The following is a 21,161-nucleotide window of genomic DNA, read 5'->3' as shown; positions in this document are numbered from 1 at the left end:
GTTCACAACCTTGAACTGTCCAAAACGTTATAGGAGGGAAGATCCTGCCGGAAGTCCAGAGGATGGGAAATATGACACCTTCCCTCAAAAAACTGATAGGGTTAAGTTGGGCAACTATAAGACAGTCAAGTCGGGCAATTATTAGCAAGTTAGTTAGACTGCAGCAGCCAGTAAACTATTAGAATCTATAAAACAGTATGAAACTATCGCTTACTTGGGGAAAACTGAGGTAATCAAAGTACAGAAATGTTGGAGTCCAATGGCCATTATTGACTTTTCGCGGCTTTATCTTTACATTTACACAACAAATTAATTTATATTTATATTCAGAGCCAGTTCTGTCTCCATGTAATTTTATATACTAACAATACCGTAGCATTTATCTCACAAGGAAAATGGTGAAAGATTGTTTCCATTAGTAAGCGCGACAATAACAAGAACACAAACTGAAGATAATCACAAAAAGGATTAAGCGGGTGATTAAAAATTAAAAAGTGTGTGGAATTGCCTGATTTTGTGCTGTGCCATTCTATAATTTTCTAATTAGTATTCTTCAAATATTGGCAGCAACCCATTTATGTGCTTCACCACTAGCACTCAAAAAGTGACATTTCCAGTCTTTGGTTTCTAAGTCGGCCTCTTAACAGTGACACAAGTTACTAGGAGTGATTCTCCCATTCTGACTCATTAGTTTTTTTATTGGATTGAGTTGGGAGATGCACATGTGCACTGATTCACGGGATTTAAGAACATAAGAACATAAGAAATAGAAGCAGGAGTAGGCCATCTAGCCCTTCGAGCCTGCCCCGCCATTCAATAAGATCATGGCTGATCTGTCGTGGCTCAGTTCCACATTCCCGCCCTCTCCCCATAACCCTTAATCCCCTCTCTTATCAAAAACCCATCAATCCGCGTCTTAAAAATATTTAGCGAGGCAGCCTCCACCACCTCAACGGGCAGAGAATTCCAGAGATTCACCATTCACCACCCTTTGCACATGCACCATGCTGGAATCCATTAGGAAGACCGGGTTAGTGATTTTAATCTATTTTTCATGTAACTTAAATGTTATTATCGGCACCAGGACTGAATTCTCCAGGCTCAATTGCATCCGTCGCCTCACCAGCAGTATTTCATTCCGGCGGGGTTTAGAGTAGCTCCCCACTTTTGGGGAACTACAGGGGATCCCGATGAAGGGAAGGGGGGGTGCAATTAGGCCTTCCTGAGGGGTTGGGCGGTGGGAGAGTGGTCCCGATGGGCATGGACACCCTGGCAGTGCCCAGGCCCAGAGAGCACCTTGGCATTGCCCACTAGGCACGGGCAGTGCCAAGGGGGCAGGGTCTGGGGCAGGGCCAAGTGGTGAGACCAAGAGGCGGGCCAAATTGGGGGTGAGGCCTATGGGGAGATCGATGGGGGTGGGAGTCCCGCTGCCACTCTGCTTGCAGATTGGTCGGGACTTGAGGTGGGCCAGCGATTGGAGTGGGCTGGGGAAGTGATCTGCCGGGGGGTAGTCTGTCTCCTGTGGTGGGGTCTACTGGGGTAGAAGGGTGGGGGGGTACGTCACTGCTGGTGGGGGGGAGGTGTTGGAGATCAGTGCGCTCTGGAATGGGGGAGTCGGGGCTTACCCGAGGATGCTTGGGGGCTGCAATCAGTCTGTGGGGGGTGGGGGGTATACTGCAGGGACAGCACTGCAGGCGTCCTGGGCTGGCTAGCCATTGGGCTGGCCAACAAACCTCAGGCTGATAGTTTGGGCCACTGCGCATGCGCAGAATTTCAGAACTGTTGGACCTTGGTGCAAATAGGCCCCACTCTTCCTGAGCTTTTAATATTCCTGATTGTGACCTCTGCATTTCACAGAGTATGAGAGAATCGAGTCTGAACTCCCACTGAAAAAACAGTTGTGAATTACACCAGTTTTCCCGCCAATTCAGCACTTGGAATATCTTTTAGAGAATCGCCCCCAGTGTGTTTTTCTTTTGGCCTGCATGCATTTATTCTGTTCAGTTGCTGTTCCAAAAGCTACTGGCTAGGTGACAGTATGCGGTTAGTCGTGCAATTGCATAATACAGAATACTAGCATTTTAATAAATACCGTAATAAGCTGGAAATAAAGCTTTTCATTCCAATCAGTCATCATCGGAAACTTCTTCCATAATTGCCATTGGGTAAGCCACTTGCTAATGGGCAGAGGTATTTGCTGTGATATGGTAACATCAACAACTGAGCCAATTGGAATGTATCAGTGTGACTGAACAAAGCTGGAACCCCAGTTTCACAGAGACAGAATGGATCTCATGATGCCTCATGAAGAACATCAAGGAACAAGACCTTTATTATGGGGTGGCAATGACCTAGTGGTATTATCATTAGACTATTAATCCAGAAACTCAGTTTTGGGGACCCGGGTTCAAATCCTGCCACCTCAGAGGGTGGAATTTGAATTCAATACAGAAGAATATCTGGAATTAGGAATCTACCGATGACCATGAAACCATTGTTGATTATTGGAAAAACCCATCTGGTTCACCAATGTTCTTTAGGGAAGGAAATCTGCAGTCCTTATCTGGTCTGTTCTACATGTGACTCCAGAGCCACAGCAATGTGGTTGACTCTCACCAGTCCTCAAGGGCAACTAGGGATGGACAATAAATGCTGGCCAGCCAGCGACACCCATGTCCCACAAAAGAATACAAAAAACTTCCTCCTCCTTTTCGAACTGAAGTATGTCTTAACGAATAAAGGGAGAAATACGAAGAGGTTATTAATAAAACAAAAATAATCCTCTATAACAAAAGCAACTGGCATGATTTCAAGAACCTATGTTTTCTTAATGTCTAAAACAAAGCAAGCTTAATCAGAGAAGACCCCATGCAGATTAGAACCTGACATCAGATAAGGTGCAAGTACACCAACTATTTAACTTAAAAACAACTGTTAAATGAGAAGACACTTTCACTATAATTTTGCACAGCAACATTTACAGTTTGACTTTCTTTATCTCTGAAAAGCTGTCTCACAATGTGCAAAATGTAATTTGATCCCTTTATATTGGTCCAAATCATTTTTGTCAATCCTTCATAATAATTTATGGTGATAGATCTATATTTTCAATTATATACGCAGGTTATTAAACAAGTTACCTGGCATGCAAAATGTCTTGTTATTGCTAAGAGAGAAATATTGCATCGTTTGGTCATACATAACTCAAGTTGCTGAAAACAGAAGCATGCTGGCAAAACTCCTCATCTTGCACTTAACTAGTATTCCAGAGATCCAGGACAAGATCTGGGGACCGGGGTTCAAATCCCACCATGGCAGATGGTGAAATTTAAATTGAATTAGGAGTTGAATGGTGACAATGTAAACATTGTTGATTGTCATAAAAACCCACATGGTTTACTAATGTCCTTTAGAGAAGGAAATCTGCCATCCTCACTTGGATGGCCTAACTGTGACTCTAGACCCACACAATGTGGTTGACTCTCAAATGCTCCTAAATGGAGGGCAGTTAGAGATGGGCAATAAATGCTGGCCCAACCAGAAGACAAAAGGAAGAGATTCAAAAATGAAGCCATCCAGTTGAAGGAGTTGTGCCGGAGAGAACTAGACAAAGCAACAATTCAGGCCGAGAAGGAAACTGAGATTAAACAGCAAAAATGGTCACACTAATAGAAATGTACAAGAACTAATCTGATATCATGGTCAATGGAAAAGATGCCAAAGAGCAAAACTAGAAAGAGAAGGAACTTTATCACACAACATAAACACCAGAAACAGCGGACCATAACCATTTCCTCCACAGGTCACAGACTGGGTTTGTGAAGGAGCGACCAAGACATAAGACAATGTTGTATTGTGATGGCGGTACTTGCAGGCATTGTAGAGTAAGGTGCTTGACAGAAAAAGCATCAACAGAGGATTGGAGAGTAACAGAGTAAAGTATGTAATGTGTGATCAGAGCACAGACTAGGACAGAACTCAGAAAGCAGCAAGCCTGTTTGGAAGAATCCCATGCAATGCTATATTTGAAACTTTGATTAGTGAAAGCCTCAAGGTTTCATCACTGAACAATCACTGCACTGATTTACAAATGTCTACTTGTGTGTATAATGTTTATTTGGAATATGGGTTTGAGTGAATCAGTTTCAAAGATTGTACAAAAAAATGAAAGGGGGAGAAACATTGTGATGGTGGTGTCTGTCTCTTTAAGGCAGTAGAGCAGAAGAGGATCACCTGAGTTGAGGGACCAATGGGAACTGAGGGTGAAGAGGGTCATTTGCTTTGAGAAAGCAATGGAAACTGAGTGAGCGATCACTAGAGGGCAGAGTCCTCTCTTGGGTAGAATACATCTGGAAGCCATGTAGTAAGCATGTAAGCAATGGAAAAGCTGCTGCTCCAAGGACCATGAAGGCTACAAGCCCCCTTACATAGGTTGTCTTTATTAATAAATACCTTCTTGTTGCTAACAAAATTTGAAATTTCTGGATGATGCTGGAATGCCTCTATATAAAATTAATATGGGCCAGAATTTTACATCTCCACGATGGTGAGTTTCCTGCCATTGAAATGCAGCGAGCCATTTAAATTGCCATTAATCTGGCGGGACTGTAATATTCCACCGGGGGTGGGGTGAACACTTTCGGAAAACCTGGAGTGCCATCAAAGTTTTGCTGTTTGCTAGCTAAGTCGCTGCAATTTTAGAGAATGAATGAACCTGTCAGCGCTCAGGAGTGCTGCATCTGTCAACCCTTCAGGACAAGATGCCTTGACCAATACCATAGGAATCTTTGGATAGCTTTCCTTATAGTTGAAGGAAAAGATTGAAATGCTGTAACTGATAACACCATAGAAAGAGCAATGAGAGTTATGGAGACACCCTCTGCGTTATTGGTGCTGAGTCAACAACACTTACTTCTGGATTACCTTTAACTTAATAAATTTCCCCAAGGTACTTTACAGCAAGCAACTCTGTTAATCTGTCCTACATAAGAAACAGGAGAAGGGGCAGGCCTTTTGGCTTCTTGAGCCTGCTCCACCATTCAATAAAATTATGTTTAATCTGATTGTGCTCTTAACTCCACTTTTCTGCCTGTAACCCATCACCTTAATCCTTAACTCCCTTGAAGATCAAAATCCTGTTGCCTTTGTCCCATTTCTCTTAATAGGTTAATTGATGTGCTGACATCAATTGTTGCTGGCAGAAGAGAATTCCAAACATCTACCACGCTATGCGTGTCGAAATGTTTTTTAATTCCAATCCTGAAATATCTCTCTCTTAGCTTTAGACTAGGCCCTCTGCGGTCTTAGACTCCCAATCCAGGGGTAATCATATATCATAGAATCCTTCAGTACAGAAGGAGGCCATCTGGCCCATCAAGTCTGCACCAACCACAATCCCACCCTGGTCCTACCCCTATAATCCCATGCATTTACCCTAGCTAGTTCCCCTGACACTAGGAGGCAATTTAGCACGGCCAATCCATCTAACCCGCACATCTTTGACCTGTAGGAGGAAACCATGCAGACACGGGGAGAACATGCAAACTCCGCACAGACACTGACCTAAGCTGGGAATCAAACCTGGGTTCCTGACACTGAGGCAGCAGGACTAAGCACTATGCCACCGTTCCGCCCCTTAGTAGTAGTTTTTCTATAATGTTACCCATATTATGCAAAAATAGTAGCATACACCATTATATTAATGACTTTCACATTCATTTTTCATCACCAACATTTAGTATTGTGCTGCAAAACATAACCAGGATAATTTCAGGATCCCACACTTGTGTCAGAGATGTACGACACGCAAAGGAAGTATAGGTCATGGATAAATCTCCACTGTGGAATCTGTGACAACAGCAGGGAGAAGTTATGTTCTGGAATTGCAACAATATGCACAATGGTGCCTCTCAACTCTTCATCTGCCACCTTCTTCTCTGAGAAATACCAAGTAAAAATGGATGAATCATCAGGAAAGATTGTTTCCACTGTTATACCTTTGAGTAAATTAAAGTAAGCATAAAGGAGTAATTGTTAGAAATCAGTTTGATTGCCCAAGAAGATAGGATGGTTTGCTGATTTGAATTGAAACTGTAGCTCTTATTTCCAGCAATCAGCTTTTCTTTTTATTTCTAAATAACTGAGGAAAGCTGTCAGGTTGCTCTACATTGAGAACTGGAAGCCTCCAGAATTCTGGAACTTGATGGCAACTTGTACTGAGCTTTTTTAGTTGAAAGCTTTTCCCTTCTACAAGCAGTAAAGCAAGGCATTACCGTGGGAAATATGTTACTTTTTTATATGTTACTCTCCTCACTATGCTGTTTCATGGTATTAATACTGAAACAGGCCATTCAGTCCTACTAGTCCATGCTCCACAAGCCTCCTCCCTCCTCAGTGCGTCACAGCCAATCAACAGACCCTTCTATTCATTTTTCTTCATGTACATTTTGGGTGGCCCAGTGGTGAGCAGTGCTGCCTCATAGCACCAGGGATCCGGGTTCAATTCAGGCCTTGGGTCACTGTCTGTGCGGAGTTTGCACTTTCTCCCCATGTCTGCGTGGATCTTCTTTGGGTTCTCTGGTTTCCTCCCACACTCCAAAAATGTGTGGGTTAGGTTGATTGACCATTCTAAATTTATCCCAGTGTCATGGGGATTGGCAAGGTAAATGAGGGTTCTGGGACTAGGGCCTAGTTGGGATTGTGGTCAGTACAGACTTGATGGGCCGAATGGTCTTCTTCTGTATTGTAGGGATTCAATGATACCCTTCTTGGCATTTATACTAACTGCCTCAGATCAGCATGTGGCAGTAAGTTCCACTTTCTATCTACTCTCTGGATAAAGAGATTTATTCTGAGTTCTTTATTGGATTTAGTGGTGATTATTCTACATTCATGACCTCGAATATGAACTTGTTGATTTTAAATGCAGCAGTGCCTGAATTAAAAGAACATAGACAGGAGTGTTACACGTTTGTCAGCTAAGATCAGAAAACCACAATTTCTATTTTATAATTGCAACAGTATGTTTCTTCCTAATTTAACTTGTGGCAATGATATATGAGGCAGGGGGCACACTAGCGTTGCTTCTCTGGAACTAATGTATTCTAACTGTGACTTGCTTGTCTCAAGATCTGCATATTAATTCGTGAAAGGATTCAAAGCTATTTTTGTCACATGGTATTTAAGAAACAACCAAAGTTGAAGCTTTATTTTTATTTTCTTTTCCAGGGCTTGACCATTGAGCGGCTTGGTCGACGGTCCCTCCTCATTAGTGGATTTGGCTTCATGGCTTTGTTCTTTGGGGTACTCACAATCTCACTTCATCTACAGGTATATCAAATATCATCCTTATCAAATCTTGCTTGCTTCCCTAACTCTCTTGTTGGATCCTCTCATGCATGTAGTGTTGCTCTCCTTTATTCTGAAAGCAATTATTTCACCGTTTCTCTTCCTGATCTCAAGTTTTAGAAGATTTAGATTGCATAGACTCAAACCCCAGTGTATGGTATCTCAGTGCAATATCTTAAAGGCCAAAGTTACAAATCAAATATGTTTAAAAGGTGAAAATGTCACTTGTCATTGCGCATTAGCCAGTGTGCAAACATATCTTTTTTTTATTTACTATCGTCACAAGTAGGCTTCCATTAACTCTGCAATTCCCTAGTTGCCACACTCCAGCACCTGTTCGGATACACTGAGAGAGAATTTAGCACAGCTAACCCACTAACAAGCACATCTTTCGGACTGTGAGAGGAAACTGGAGCACCCGGAGAAAACCCACGCAGATAACATGCAGATTCCGCACAGCTAGTGACCCAAGCCAGGAATTGAACCCAGGTCCCTGGCACTGTGAGACAGCAGTGCTCACCACTGTGCCACCAACCAGGCTGAGGTTAAAAATTGAATCTTGTTGCATCTAAAGCCAAGTTCTATAGTGTTTCCTGGTCAACTCTGTTCAGCAGAGGTGTGTTAAACCCTGGCCCAGTTTCTAGCATTCTCAGTGGCTGGAAGGCCCTCTCCAGGACCTGAACAATAACGTTCAGGCTGACACTCTAGTGCAGTGCTGAAGCATTGCAGGTGCTATGTTCCAAATGAGATTTTAAACTGAGACCCTGTCTGCACTCTCAGGTGTCATGGCACTATTTTAATTTGCAGGAGAGTTATACCCAGTGTCCTGGCCAATATTTATACCTCAAACGAACATCACAAAAACAAATCAAGTGCTCATTGTCACACTGTGGGAGCTACGTATGCAAATTAGCTGTTTGTTTCCTACATTATAACAAGTACTACATTTCAAAAGGGCTTCATTGGATGTAAAAGAGTTTGAACATCCTGAAAGGCCCTGTCTAAATGCAAGGATTTTCTTTCTTTGATCCCTTTTGAACTTCTGGATTCACATTACCATTGAATGGTATATAGATCTTTGCTTTTCCTTTCTTCTTACAGAATATTAAGCCCAGGAGGTGATTAATTATAAGTTGGCATATGTATTCTCTTGGCTCACACATACACACCATCACCAACAAAATGGTTGGTCATGCCTCACAAACAGAATGGGTAACATGATGTGAAAAACAATTCACATGTGAACAGGAGCAGATGTTGGAGGCAGAGACAGCTGTGGAGCGATCCATCAGAGGCCTGAGGACACCTCCAGCTGTGCTCAGCTCGAGAGAGATGCTGAGCCTTGGGCTGATATACTAAGCAGGTACCTGTGGAACTGCAAAGGGGAATATATGGGCATCTGTCCAAATTTCCAGAGGGTGAGTGGTCCATTGCGATGAAAGTAAAGGAACCCATCAGTGCCATACATAGTGCAGTTATATCTCAGCTTTTGAATGCATGGCCACCCCCATTGAAAGTGTGGCCAACCTCATGGAAAGTCATTTGCAACAGGCCAATGTGGGGATGCAGACACACAACAGAGGCCTCCATATGATAGTGATAGTCCTGAGAATCATTAATTGCACAGTTGGCTTGCTGGTTGAACACTGCATTGAAATGCACCCAGATGTTCTCCCACTCTTAGAATCATTAGAGGATTTGGCTTCATGGCTTTGTTCTAGCCTACAGTGCAGAAGGAGGCCATTTGGCCCATTGAGTCTGCACCAATCACAATCCCACCTATCACCATAACCCCATGCATTTACCCTAGCCAGCCCTCCTGACACAAAGGGAGCAAGTTAGCATGGCCAAACTGCCTAACCCACACATCTTTGGACTGTGGGAGGAAACCAGAGCACCCGGAGGAAACCCATGCAGACATGGGGAGAATGTGCAAACTCCACACAGACAGTGACCCAAGCAAGGAATTGAACCCAGGTCCGTGGCACTGTGAGGCAGCAGTGTCAACCACTGCGCCACTATGATGACCCTCTTCACTAGCAGGGAATTACGGATGATCCTCGAAAGGGCATCAGGAGAGACAGGGATGAGGGCAATGGGGGCTTTCCTCAAGGCATCTACCCCAAGTTCAAAGATCATGAGATCAGCCTCACTGACAGGGCCAGACACTGTATCCTACCCCCATGACTGAAGCTGTCCCTGCACTGATGCAGGTGTCTTCAACAAGGTCTCCACAGGCTCCACAACTGAAAGGAGGCCTACCATGGGCATCTCATCAGAACTTGCAAATGAGCAGGTTGTCTCCAGATCTTCCAAAAGCTCAGAATAACACAAAATAAAATCAAGAGAAAGAGGACACAAAAATAGTCACATAAGGAAGCATTCGGGCACTTATTCCAATGTGAGTATTGCTTAGAAAACATCTGTTGAAAGAGGGTTACATTGCTGCCCCCTGCTAAGTGGCATGGTGTTGCTTGTCTCCCAGCCCACATTGTCCATGGGAAGGTGAAATCAGGGGAATGGCAGCAGATTGTCCAGCTGGCAATGCAAGGTGGAAAATGGGATGGTCAGTCACCTATATGCAGTGGTTAGATTTGTTTGTTGGATGGTTAAAGTTTATTTATTTATCAGTGTCACAAGTAGGCTCACACGAAGCTAGTGTGAAATTCCCGACTTGTCACACTCCGGTGCCTGTTCGGGTACAGCGAGGGAGAATTTAGCGTGGCCAATGCACCCAACCAGCATATCTTTCAGACTGTCAGGGGAAACTATGCAGACACAGGGAGAACATGCAGACTCCACACGGTCAATGACCCAAGCGGGAATCAAACCTGGGTCCCTGGTGCAGTGAGGCAGCAGTGCTAATCACTGTGGGGGTGTTGGGAATGGTTGTACTGGGATCTGAGTGGCATGACTGGAGTGCTACAGATATTGCCTTCTGTTGAAGTGTATGAAAGATGGTGTAATGGGTTTCTCTGGAATGCAGGTCTATCTGTGGTAGGAAACATAATAGGATGATGGGTGGCATGGTAGCACAGTGGTTAGCACTGCTGCTTCACAGCTCCATGGTCCTGGGTTCAATTCCTGGCTCGGGTCACTGTCTGTGTAGAATTTGCACATTCTCCCCATGCCTGCGTGTGTTTCCTCCGGGTACTCTGATTTCCTCCCACAGTCCAAAGATGTGCGGGTTAGGTTGATTAGCCATGCTAAGAAATTGCCCTTAAAATAAGGATCAAAATGGTTTTCCTGAACAATAGCATACAGTAGACATTAGACTTGTTGTAACAGCAGCACTAATATTACTGAGTGTGAGCATTCTCCATTTGGAGGTAATGTTATGACTGTTTTTTAAAGATTTAAAGAAAATTACATGTGATAGGGATTCTCACACTGTGGTTATATAACTTTGGACTTTTTTTCTACAGAGCAAAGTTTTCTGGATGCCTTATGTGAGTGTGATCTCCATTCTCGGTGTCATTGCATCATTCTGCATTGGTCCAGGTAAAGTTTAAAGTAAAATTACAGCAGCAACTGTTTTAATAATACCAAGTATACACATGATCGTCAACAACATTCACTGCGCAGGGTGCAGTTATATAATTGCTTTGATGTGAAGATTTTTCGCTGAAGGAGAAATGAGAATAATGCCTGAAATTGATATGGTGGATCTCTGACAGGGAATAAAACAAAACCTGGAGAAATTATGTCAAATACTAAAAACGGCAGTTTGTACAGCGTGTGAAAGTTTCCATCACTGATTCATTGAAATTAGGCTGGAGAACCTGATGCTAATTCAGGGTGTATAACTCTAGAATCTAGCATCAACCTTTATGTGGAGCAAAGAGTCCTTGGAACAGGCATTTTCACATCACGTGAGTTTGGCATTTTGGGGAATGTAAACCTTGGGAAAGCGTTTTAAGATTTTTAAGAAGGTGATATTCACACCTATGCCCTCAGCGCATTTAAACATTAATGAAAATTCAATGAGCCCCTGCATGCAATTTTAAGCCCTCATCCATTGGTATCTCTTTGACCAACAGGACAGCATGGTGGCACAGTGGTTAACCCAGCTGTCTCACAGCGTCAGAGACCCGGGTTCAATTTCAGTCTTGGGTGGCTGTCTGTATGGTGTTTGCACATTTTGCCCATAACTGTGAGGGTTTCCTCTGGATGCTCCGGTTTCCTCCCATAGACCAAAGATGTGCAGATTAGGTGGATTGTCCATGCTAAATTGCTGCTTAGTGTCCCAAGATGTGTAGGTTAGGGTGATTAGCTGGGTAACTATGTGGGATTATGGGTATAGAGCCTGGGTGGGATGCTCTGTTGGAGAGTCAGTGCAGACCCAAAGGGCTGAATGGCTGCCTCCTGCACCAGAAGGATCTTATGATTCTACAGTTCGATTTGACTAAGAATGAGGTAAAATAAAAATTGAAATTCCTGTGAATACACAGAAAGTTCGTCAGCGCCTGAGGGAGAAATGGTAAGTTACTCAATGTTATTTTCTGGGTATGAGTTGGCAGGGAAGGTTGGAGGGAGCTTCTTTTGCTATGTACTCAGAAAATTATCTCTGATGTTTCAACAGTGATCGTATATCAGATATGATCCAGATGCCCCAAGTTTTGAACCACTTCCATAGCTACTAGTCTCAGACACAACGTACTCTTGGTAAAAGTGGTGAAATCAAGTTTCGCATTGAGCAGAAACGTTTAACAGCTATCTTATTTTGCATGAATAATGCATGCATATGGTGACTCCCAACAAATTAGACAAGTTCCCAATATCATTAATAATGAAGCAGGTTGTTGTCCAGTTTTAACACTGCATTTTTATCTCAAATTCCACCTTTTGTTGCAGAACATGAATAATTTGTGAGTACCTTACAGGCAAAGTATTAATTAACTCTGCCTCTACATCTTCCAGCTGTGCTAATTATGGTATTGACTAAGTCTTCACAAGTTGTCATTTGATTTAGTTGTGTAACTTCCTCTGTGCTAGATCAAAATAGACCTGTAAGTCCAATTATGATGGTCACCTTTCTGTATACATAATAAAAATGTGATTCATAAACCCATACATACATTATAACCATATTATAACCTCACTTGGATACATCTGAAATATTCAGAACAGAAGACTTTACCTGTCTCTGACTTTCTAAATATGAAAATAACATATAAATCCATTTGTGAACTGACTTATCCAATAGGGATTGTTATCAACAAGCGAGAAAATCCAAAAAGGACTCCTAAGTCTAAATGTTTATTCAAGACATATTGCCACTTTTTAAACCGGGGCAGCGCAGTGGTGAGCAATGCTGCCTCACAGCACCAGAGACCTGGGTTCAATTCTGGCTTTGGGTGTCTGTCTATGTGGAGTTTGCATGTGTTCCCCATGCCTGCGTAGGTTTCCTCCAGGTGTTCTAGTTTCCTCTCTCAGTCCAAAGATTTGCAGGTTAGAATGATTAGCCAGGATAAATTGCCCCTTAGTGTCAGGGTGTTTAGCAGAGTGAATACTTGGGTTATGGGAATAGGGCCTAGGTAGGATTGTTGTTGCTGCAGGCTCAATGGGCTGAATGGCCTCTTTCCGCACTGTATGGATTATATGCTATAAGTCAAAAGACTCACCAATCTTTCCTCCAAAGATGCTTTATACAATATGGCTGCATGACTAATTCATGGTTGTATCTTCAAATGATACCAGCCCCAGTAAGACTTGCCTTGGCCTTTCTCAATGATAAATATCAGGATTGTTTTCCTGAACAATGCCCGCTGACAGTAGGCATTAGACTTGTTATAAAAGCACCATTAATATTCCTGAGTGTCAATGTTCTCCATTTGGAAGTAATATTGCACTGTAATTGTTTTCTTATGATTTATGAACAAAATATATGTCTTAAGTAATAAAGTAACAAGTGAGAAATGACTGCGGTAGGGTGGAAAACTTCTGCCAAAGTTGCTGGTATATCACCTCTGTGACATCAGAAGAGTCTATTGGGTATTTAAATGGATCATTTTCAGGTTCGAAAACTGTATTGGAATTCCTCAGGGCTTTGCCCTGGGGCCTCAAATACTTACCATCTAAAAGAATGACTTGGATCAAGGAACCAACTTTATTGTAGCCAGATTTGCAGATGATATAAAGATCGGTAGGAAAGTAAGTTGTGAGGAGGATACAAAGAGTCTGCAAAGGGACTTAGACAGGTTAAAAGAGTCAGATGGAGTATAATGTGAGAAAATCTCTGGTTGTCCTCTTTGGTGGGAAGATTTGAAAGACAAAATATTTAAATGGAAAGAAATTGCAGATTTTTTTCAGGAGAGAGATTTGGGTGTCCTTATACATGAATCACTAAAAGTTAACATATGGCACAAGAAATGTTTGTCCTTAATGAAAGGGGGATGGAGTATAGAAGTAGGAAAGTTTTGCTACGACTGTACAGGGCATTGATGAGACCAAACCTAGAGAACTGTATAGAGTTTTGGTCTCCTTGCTTAAGAAGGGATATGTTCAGAGGCAGAAGCAGTTTAGCAATGGTTCACTAGTCTGATTTTTGGGATGAAAGGGTTGTCTTTTGAGCATAGATTGAGCAGGTTAGGCCAATAATCATTGAAGTTCATATAAAACTTTGAGGGGGCTTGACAAAGTAGATGCTGAGAGAATGATTTCCCTCATGGGGGAATCTTGAACTAGGGCAGAGTTTCAAAATAAGGCTTTTCCAATTTAAATAGGAGATGAGGAGGAAGTTCAAGTCATTAGTCTTCGCAATTTTTTTCAAAAGCGACAAATGGAGACTGAGTCATTCAACGCTGAGTTAGAGAGTTTTGATCTACAAAGTAGTCAGGGATTATTGGGGGAAGTTAAGAAATTCAAGTTAAGGCCTCATTCAGATCAGCCATGAACTCATTGAGTAGCAGAGCAGGTCCGACGGGCTACGTTTATTACTTGTATCACATGTAGGCTTATGTTAACACTGCAATGAAGTTACTGTGAAAACCCCCTAGTCGCCACATTTATATTTGGGTTCACTGAGGGAGAATTTAGCGAGACCATTGCACCTAACCAGCACATCTTTTGGATTGTGGGAGGAAACTGTAGCACCTGGAGAAAACCCATGCAGACACAGGGAGAACTTGCAGACTCCACATAGACATTGAGCCAAACCTGGAATCAAACCCAGGTTTCTGGCACTGTTTGATTTGATTTGATAATTATTGTCACATATTATTATACAGTGTAAATTATTATTTCTTGCGCGCTATACAGACAAAGCATACTCTACATTGAGAAGGGAAGGAGAAGGTGCAGAATGTAATTTTACAGCCATAGCTAAGGCGTAGAGAAAGATCAACCTAATATAAGGTAGGCCCATCCAAAAGTCTGATGGCATCAGGGAAGAAGCTGTTCTTGAGTCAGTTGATACATAACCTTAAGCTTTTGCACCTTTTTCCTGATGGAAGAAGGTAGAAGAATGTATGTCCAGGTGTGTAAGGTCCTTGATTATGCTGGCTGCTTTTCCAAGGCAGCAGGAAAGAGGAGGTAGACGGAGTCAACAGATAGGAAGTTGGTTTGCATAATGGACTGGGCTTTTTTCACATTCCTTCATAGTTTCTTGCGGTTTTGGACAAAGCAGGAGCCATACCAAGCTGTGATGCAACCAGAAAGAATGTTTTCTGTGGTTGATGAGAGTCTTAATGGACAGGCCAAATTTCCTTGGCCTCCTGAGAAAGTAGAGGTGTTTGTGGGCTTTCTTAACTAAAGCGTTGGCGTGGGGAGACCAGGACAGGTTGTTGGTGATCTGGATAACTAGAAACATGAAGCTCTTGTCCATTTCCATTCATCCCTATTGATGTAGTCCAGGGCGTGTCCTCCATTATGCTTCCTGAAGTTGATGACTATCTCCTTCATTTTGTTGACATTGAGGGAGAGATTATTGTCGTCACACCAGTTCATCAGATTCTCTATCTCACTCCTGCACTCTGTTTCATCAACGTTTGAGATCCAATCCCCTACAGATTGAAATAATTTGTTCCTTTTGGTGGAAGAATGAAGAACCAGAGGGCTTAGATTTAAGGTAATTGGCAATAGAAGCAATGGTGACATGAGGAAAATTGTTTTCATGCAACAAATAATTTGAATCTACACAGGCTGGGTGTGTGGCGAAGACAGATTTAATTGGGATTTTGAAAAGGGAAATGGATCATTACCTGAAAAGGAAAAATTAGAAGGGTTATGGGAAAAAGGCAGGTAACTTGGGGAATTCTCATTTAGAGGACTAGCACAGACATGATGGACCAAATGGTTTCCTTCTGAAATATAACCATTCTATACAGCACCCTGCTTATGAATAATAAACATACATTTAACCGAAGGTTAGATGGTATAATGATACAATTGATCACGTGCTTAAAATGATTGATTTTAAGAGCTATAGGTATTAGAGTGTTATTAGACAACTATTCAGTGAGTGCAGCTTAGCTCTCAATTACAAGTGCAGGTAAATTGCTACCGAACGAAAGTTAGGTCCGAGTACTACTGTATTTAAGTAAGGAAAAGTTTTTTTCTATTAGTCACAAATAATCAACTAATTTATTATCAATTAATTTTTTATTAGTCACAAGTAATCAATTAATTTATTAATCACAAGTTACCACTGCAATGAAGTTACTGTGAAATTACCAGCATACTAAGTGCTCTTAAAGGACTGAACATGTTCCAGTGCCAAAATTGGGAGAGCTGTCTCACAACCTAGTCTAGTAACAGTGTAGTCATACTCGTGGAATCATTCTTTACAGACAATCCCCTGGTATGTCCTGTCCCACCAGCAGGGGTGGCAACACAATGGTATATGGTCCTGATGAATTCTGGACCCCATGAGATCTCATAGCACCAGGTCAAACATAGGCAAGGAAGCCTCCTACTGATTACCCTGTACTGTCCCCTTCAGCTGATGATTCAGTACTTCTCCAAGTTGAACACAACTTGGAGGAGGCGGTGAACTTGGCAAGGGTACAGAATGTACTCTGGGTGGGGGATTTCAGTGCCCTTCACCAAGAGTGGTTTGATAGCACCACCACAGACTGAGCTTGCTGAGTCATAAAGGACATTACTGCTTGACTGGGATTGTGGCAGGTGGTGAGGAAACCAACAATAGGAAAAAAACATACTTGACCTCATCCTCACCAATCTGCCTGCTGCAGATGCACCTGTCCATTATCAATAAGCATGACTACCATACGGTCCTTGTGGCATGGCCACTGTGCTAAATGAGATAGACTTCAGATTGAGCAACTAAAAACTGAGCATTCATGAGGTGCTGTGGACCATCAGCATCAGCAGAAATGTACTTAATCACAATCTGTAACTTTATGGTGTTTACCATACCACCAAGCCAAGGAATCAAACCTGGTTCAACGAAGAGTGAAAAAGGCATGCCAAGAGTGGCACTAGGCATAACTTAAAAAAGGGGTCAACCTGTCTGAAGCTACAGCACAGGACTACTTGTGTGCCAAATAACATAATCAGCAAGTAATAGACAGGGCTAAGAAATTCCACAACCGACAGATCAGATCTAAACTCTGCAATCCTGCCACATACAGCCATCAATGGTGGTGGACAACTCACTTGAGGAGGAGGCTCCACAAGTATCCCCATCTTAAACATGGAGGAGCCCAACACATCAGTGGAAAAGATAAGGTTGAAGCATTCACAACAATCTTCAGCCAGAAGTATCAAGCGGATGATCCATCTCTGCCCCCTACATTGGTTTCCAGCAATACAGGTGCCAGCGTTCAGCCAATTGGATTCATCCAACATAATATCAAGAAATGGCTGAAGGCACTGGATACAATTTTCCGGCAGCAGCACTGAAGGCTTGTGCTTCAGAACTAGTTATGCTCTTAGTCAAGCTGTTCCAGTAGCTACAACACCAGCATCTAACTGGTAATGTGAAAAATTGCCCAGGTCTGTCCTGTAAACTAGAAGCAGGACAAATCCAACCCAGCCAACTACTGCCCCATTAGTCTACTTTTAATCATCAGTAAAGTTATGGAAGGGTCAGTAACAGTTAGATCTCTTGCTATCAATTTGGGGCTTACCATTGACCAGAAACTGAGCTGGACTAGCCTTATAAATACTATGGCTATAGGAGCAGGTCAGAGGCTAGGAATCCTGTGGTGAGTAGCTTACCTCTTGACTTTCCAAAGCTGTACATGATCTACAAGGCACAAGTTAGGAGTGTGATGGAATACTCTCCACTTACCTGGATGAGCACAGCTCCAACAACACTAAAGAAGCTCAAAACCATCCAGGACAAAGCAGCCTGTTTGATTGGCACCTCTTCAAAGTATATTCACCCTCTCTATCACCAACAAACAGTGGCAGCAGTGACTTCCATCTACAAGACGCACTTCAAGAACTCACCTAGGTTCCTTAGGCAGCAGCTTCCAAACCTTTCACTATCATCTAGGAGGACAAGGGCCTCTGATAAGTGAGGACACCACCGCCTGGAAGTACCTCTTCAAGCTTGTCACCATCCTACTTGAAAATGTATTGCAATTCCTTCACTATCAGTGGGTCAAAATCCTGAAACTCCCTCCTTAACAGCATTGTAGGTGTACTTACACCTTAGACTGCAGCAGTTCATGAAGGCAGCTCACCTCCACATTTATCGCAGGCCCCTAAATGAATTGACTGGCATTCCCATAGCTCAAAGTTATTAGTTATACCAATTTTGTCATTCAAGATCCAATGTAGAATGTTGTGCCTTGTGTAAATTAGAATGGGATTTCAGTCTTTCAAAGTCTAGCTCAAGTGTGGTTATCAACATAGAATAAAGCAGATGCATGTTTGTTTTCCTGGAATTTTTATTTTTCAAGGCATTTGACTGCACCACCTTGATATAAAACAGTCGGATAGTTCCTGAGAGGATAAGTCCCTCTGTAATCAACCAGAGAGTGATTTTGCTACTGAGATAAACTAATATCATTAATCATACCACTACAACTTTGAATGTGCACTTCAAATATCTCAACTATTCCCCTTCAGGATTAAGAGTTATTGTCAATGGTTACATGTTTTAATTTCATTCACTTTTTGAAACCTGACCTTTGATCTGCTACAACAAATTCAAAGTGATTCCCACGTGGAAAAATAAATATGCTGACTTGCTGCAGAATTTCACTGATAAATGCTGAGATTTAGAGTAAGTAGCTCCAATTGAAGAGTTACCACTCAAGCCTTAAAATGCTGTGATTGCAAAGATCAAATAGGTCAGATAATCCTCCTGCTTCTGCCTTGGATCTGAGTCAGTCACCGCTGTAGTTGACTGCTTCTTCCTGCATCTTTGCACTTTTACTGTCATTTGTGTTGGGAGTTTTAATAGTCTAATGTGATACCAGATTGAGAGACAAGCTGCTGATTCCTTCTATCACCAGGGGTACCATAATGCTAGGCATGCCATCTCTTAGTGTTAGTCGGCTGATCCATCTCAGAACACAATATTGAGCAGCTTGGAGATGTGTGAATTAGTGCTGCACTGCAGATTGCAACGGTCTAAGAAAAGGACGGCAAGGTGGCACAGTGGTTAGCACTGCTGCCTCACAGCGCCATGGACCTGAGTTCAATTCCAGCTTTGGGTGACTGTGCGGAGTTTGCACATTTTCCCGGGTCTGCATGGGTTTCCTCTGGGTGCTCCAGTTTCCTCCCACAGATGTGCAGGTTAGGTGGATTGACCATGCTAAATTGACCCTTATTGTGAGAGGGATTAGCAGAGTAAATGCATGGGGTTGCGGGAATGGGGCCTGGGTGGGATTGTTGTAAGAGCTGACTCGATGGGCTGAATGGCCTCCTTCTATACTGTAGGGATTCTATGATTCTAAAAGTGCCTCTGTAATTGAAGCTTAAAGTCTCTCTCAGCAATGTGACTGCAGATGGTAACTGTGTGCATTGTACCCCAGTCATTGTGAGACTTATAGATGTCATAATCATTGCTATCAATCCCCTGGCAGACTATGCAGATGTGGGCCAGCTAGCTTCTGGCGGGAATCCCGATGATTCAGTGAATGGGACATCACGATTCTCCCAGCCCGCTGCACGGTGGGTGGGAGCCTAATTAATGTTCATAAAGACACATTTAAATGTCATTACTGGCCTTTTGTCATCTTGCTTTTTTTTTGTGGATGCGGAGAAAACATTTACATTCTACCAGGCTCCTGCCTTTTCTGCTGTACCACGCACTAGTGGCAAGAAATCACGAAGTGTGACTCCTCTCTGCTTCATTCAATCAAGTGGGGCATCTGGAAGCTGAATAATTAACCTGATTCCCTTCACTCTGATAATAACCTGCTCTTCAACAACTTTGCTCAATTAGCAGTTACACCAGCCTTTCAAATACCACTTCAGAGAGCTCAACTCCTCAACAGCGCCTGATTACAATTCTCAGCTCATTATGAGGATAATTGATTCTTCCATTTCATTATTTGACCTATTGTTTGGGAGACACAGCCGACATTTTAGTTCAAGAGCTGATCAAAGGATTATTCAAAGTTGGTCCAGAAGTGTTCTTACAATGAGCTTCCAAAACATGCTGATATCACCATGGATATAATGCCAATCAAACAATTTAAAGTTGAGAAGTAGATAACAAATGGATGGATAAAGGGACTGAAAGTCTGGTTGCTGATGACACAAGATAGGGAAGCAAGATGTAAAGAGGATATAAGGAGGTTGCAAAGGGATAGGTCAAACATGGGGGCAAAGATTGGCAAATAGATTATAATGTAATATATAATGTAACATATAATTAATATAATGTATATAATTGTAAAAGTCGAGAGATTATGCTTCAGTTATACAGAGCACTAGTGAGATCATGTGTGGAGCAATGTGCACATTGCTGGCCTCCTTACAAAAGGAAGGATGGAAATGTTCAGAGAAGGTTATTGGTCTGATACGTGGAATGGGAGGATTGCCTTATGAGGAAAGGTTCTATCCATTGGTTTTTATGATGTGGAGATGCCGTCATTGGACTGGAGTAGGCACAGTAAGAAGTCTCACAACACCAGGTTAAAGTCCAACAGGTTTATTTGGTAGGAGCTTTCGGAGCGCTGCCCTTTCATCATCACCCGATTTTGGTGCCATTGGTTTTTGGAAGAGAAGAGGCAATTTGATTGAAACGTGTCAGATCCTGAGGGGGCTTGACAAGACTAATCCAAAAAGGATGTTTCCTCTTGTGAGTGGTGGCCGTGATGTGGAAATGCTGGTATTGGACTGGGCTGGATAAGATGAGAGGTCACACAATATAGTCCAACGTGACTAAGGAGCAGCGCTCCAAGAGCTTGTGATTTCAAATAAACCTGTAACCTGGTGTTGGGTGACCTCTCATCTTTCCTTTTGTGAGAGAATCTAGAACCAGGGGTCACTGTTTAAAAATCAAGGGGTCGCTAATTTAAGATAAGAGATGAGGAGAAATTGTTTGTCTCAAAGAGCCATGAGTCTTTGGAACCCTGTTCCTCGAAAGATGGTAATAGCAGGGTCTTTGAATTTTTTTTAGAAAGAAAGATTTTTCATAAGCAAGGGGTGAAAGGTTATTAGGAAGATGGGAATGTGGGGTTGACGTTGTAATCTGGTTAGTCATGATCTTATTAAGAAGTCCCACAACATCAGGTTAAAGTCCAACAGGTTTGTTTGGTAGCACGAGCTTTCGGAGCACTGCTTCTTCATCAAGTGAGTGGGAGTTGGGTTCACAAACAGAGCAAACACAGACACAAACTCAATTACAAAATAATGGTTGGAGTGCGAGTCTTAACAGGTAATCAAGT

The 21,161-nt window shown here is 42.5% G+C and overlaps 1 protein-coding gene across 1 annotated transcript in view; it reads left to right on the top strand.

Annotated features, from left to right (window-relative positions):
- Positions 1–21,161, top strand: part of slc2a9l2 (solute carrier family 2 member 9, like 2) — a 372,756-nt gene that overhangs the window by 269,631 nt on the left and 81,964 nt on the right. The window contains exons 10-11 of the mRNA XM_080192432.1: positions 7,228–7,329; positions 10,773–10,848. Coding sequence (XP_080048558.1) covers positions 7,228–7,329; positions 10,773–10,848 — 178 coding nt within the window. The remainder of the gene's footprint in view (positions 1–7,227; positions 7,330–10,772; positions 10,849–21,161) is intronic.

The sequence above is a fragment of the Carcharhinus amblyrhynchos genome, chromosome 1, assembly GCF_965287045.1.
Source record: "Carcharhinus amblyrhynchos chromosome 1, sCarAmb.v2.hapA, whole genome shotgun sequence".
Taxonomy (NCBI): domain Eukaryota; kingdom Metazoa; phylum Chordata; class Chondrichthyes; order Carcharhiniformes; family Carcharhinidae; genus Carcharhinus; species Carcharhinus amblyrhynchos.
Note: the sequence above shows the minus strand (reverse complement) of the source record. Positions and strands in the feature narration are given on the sequence as shown.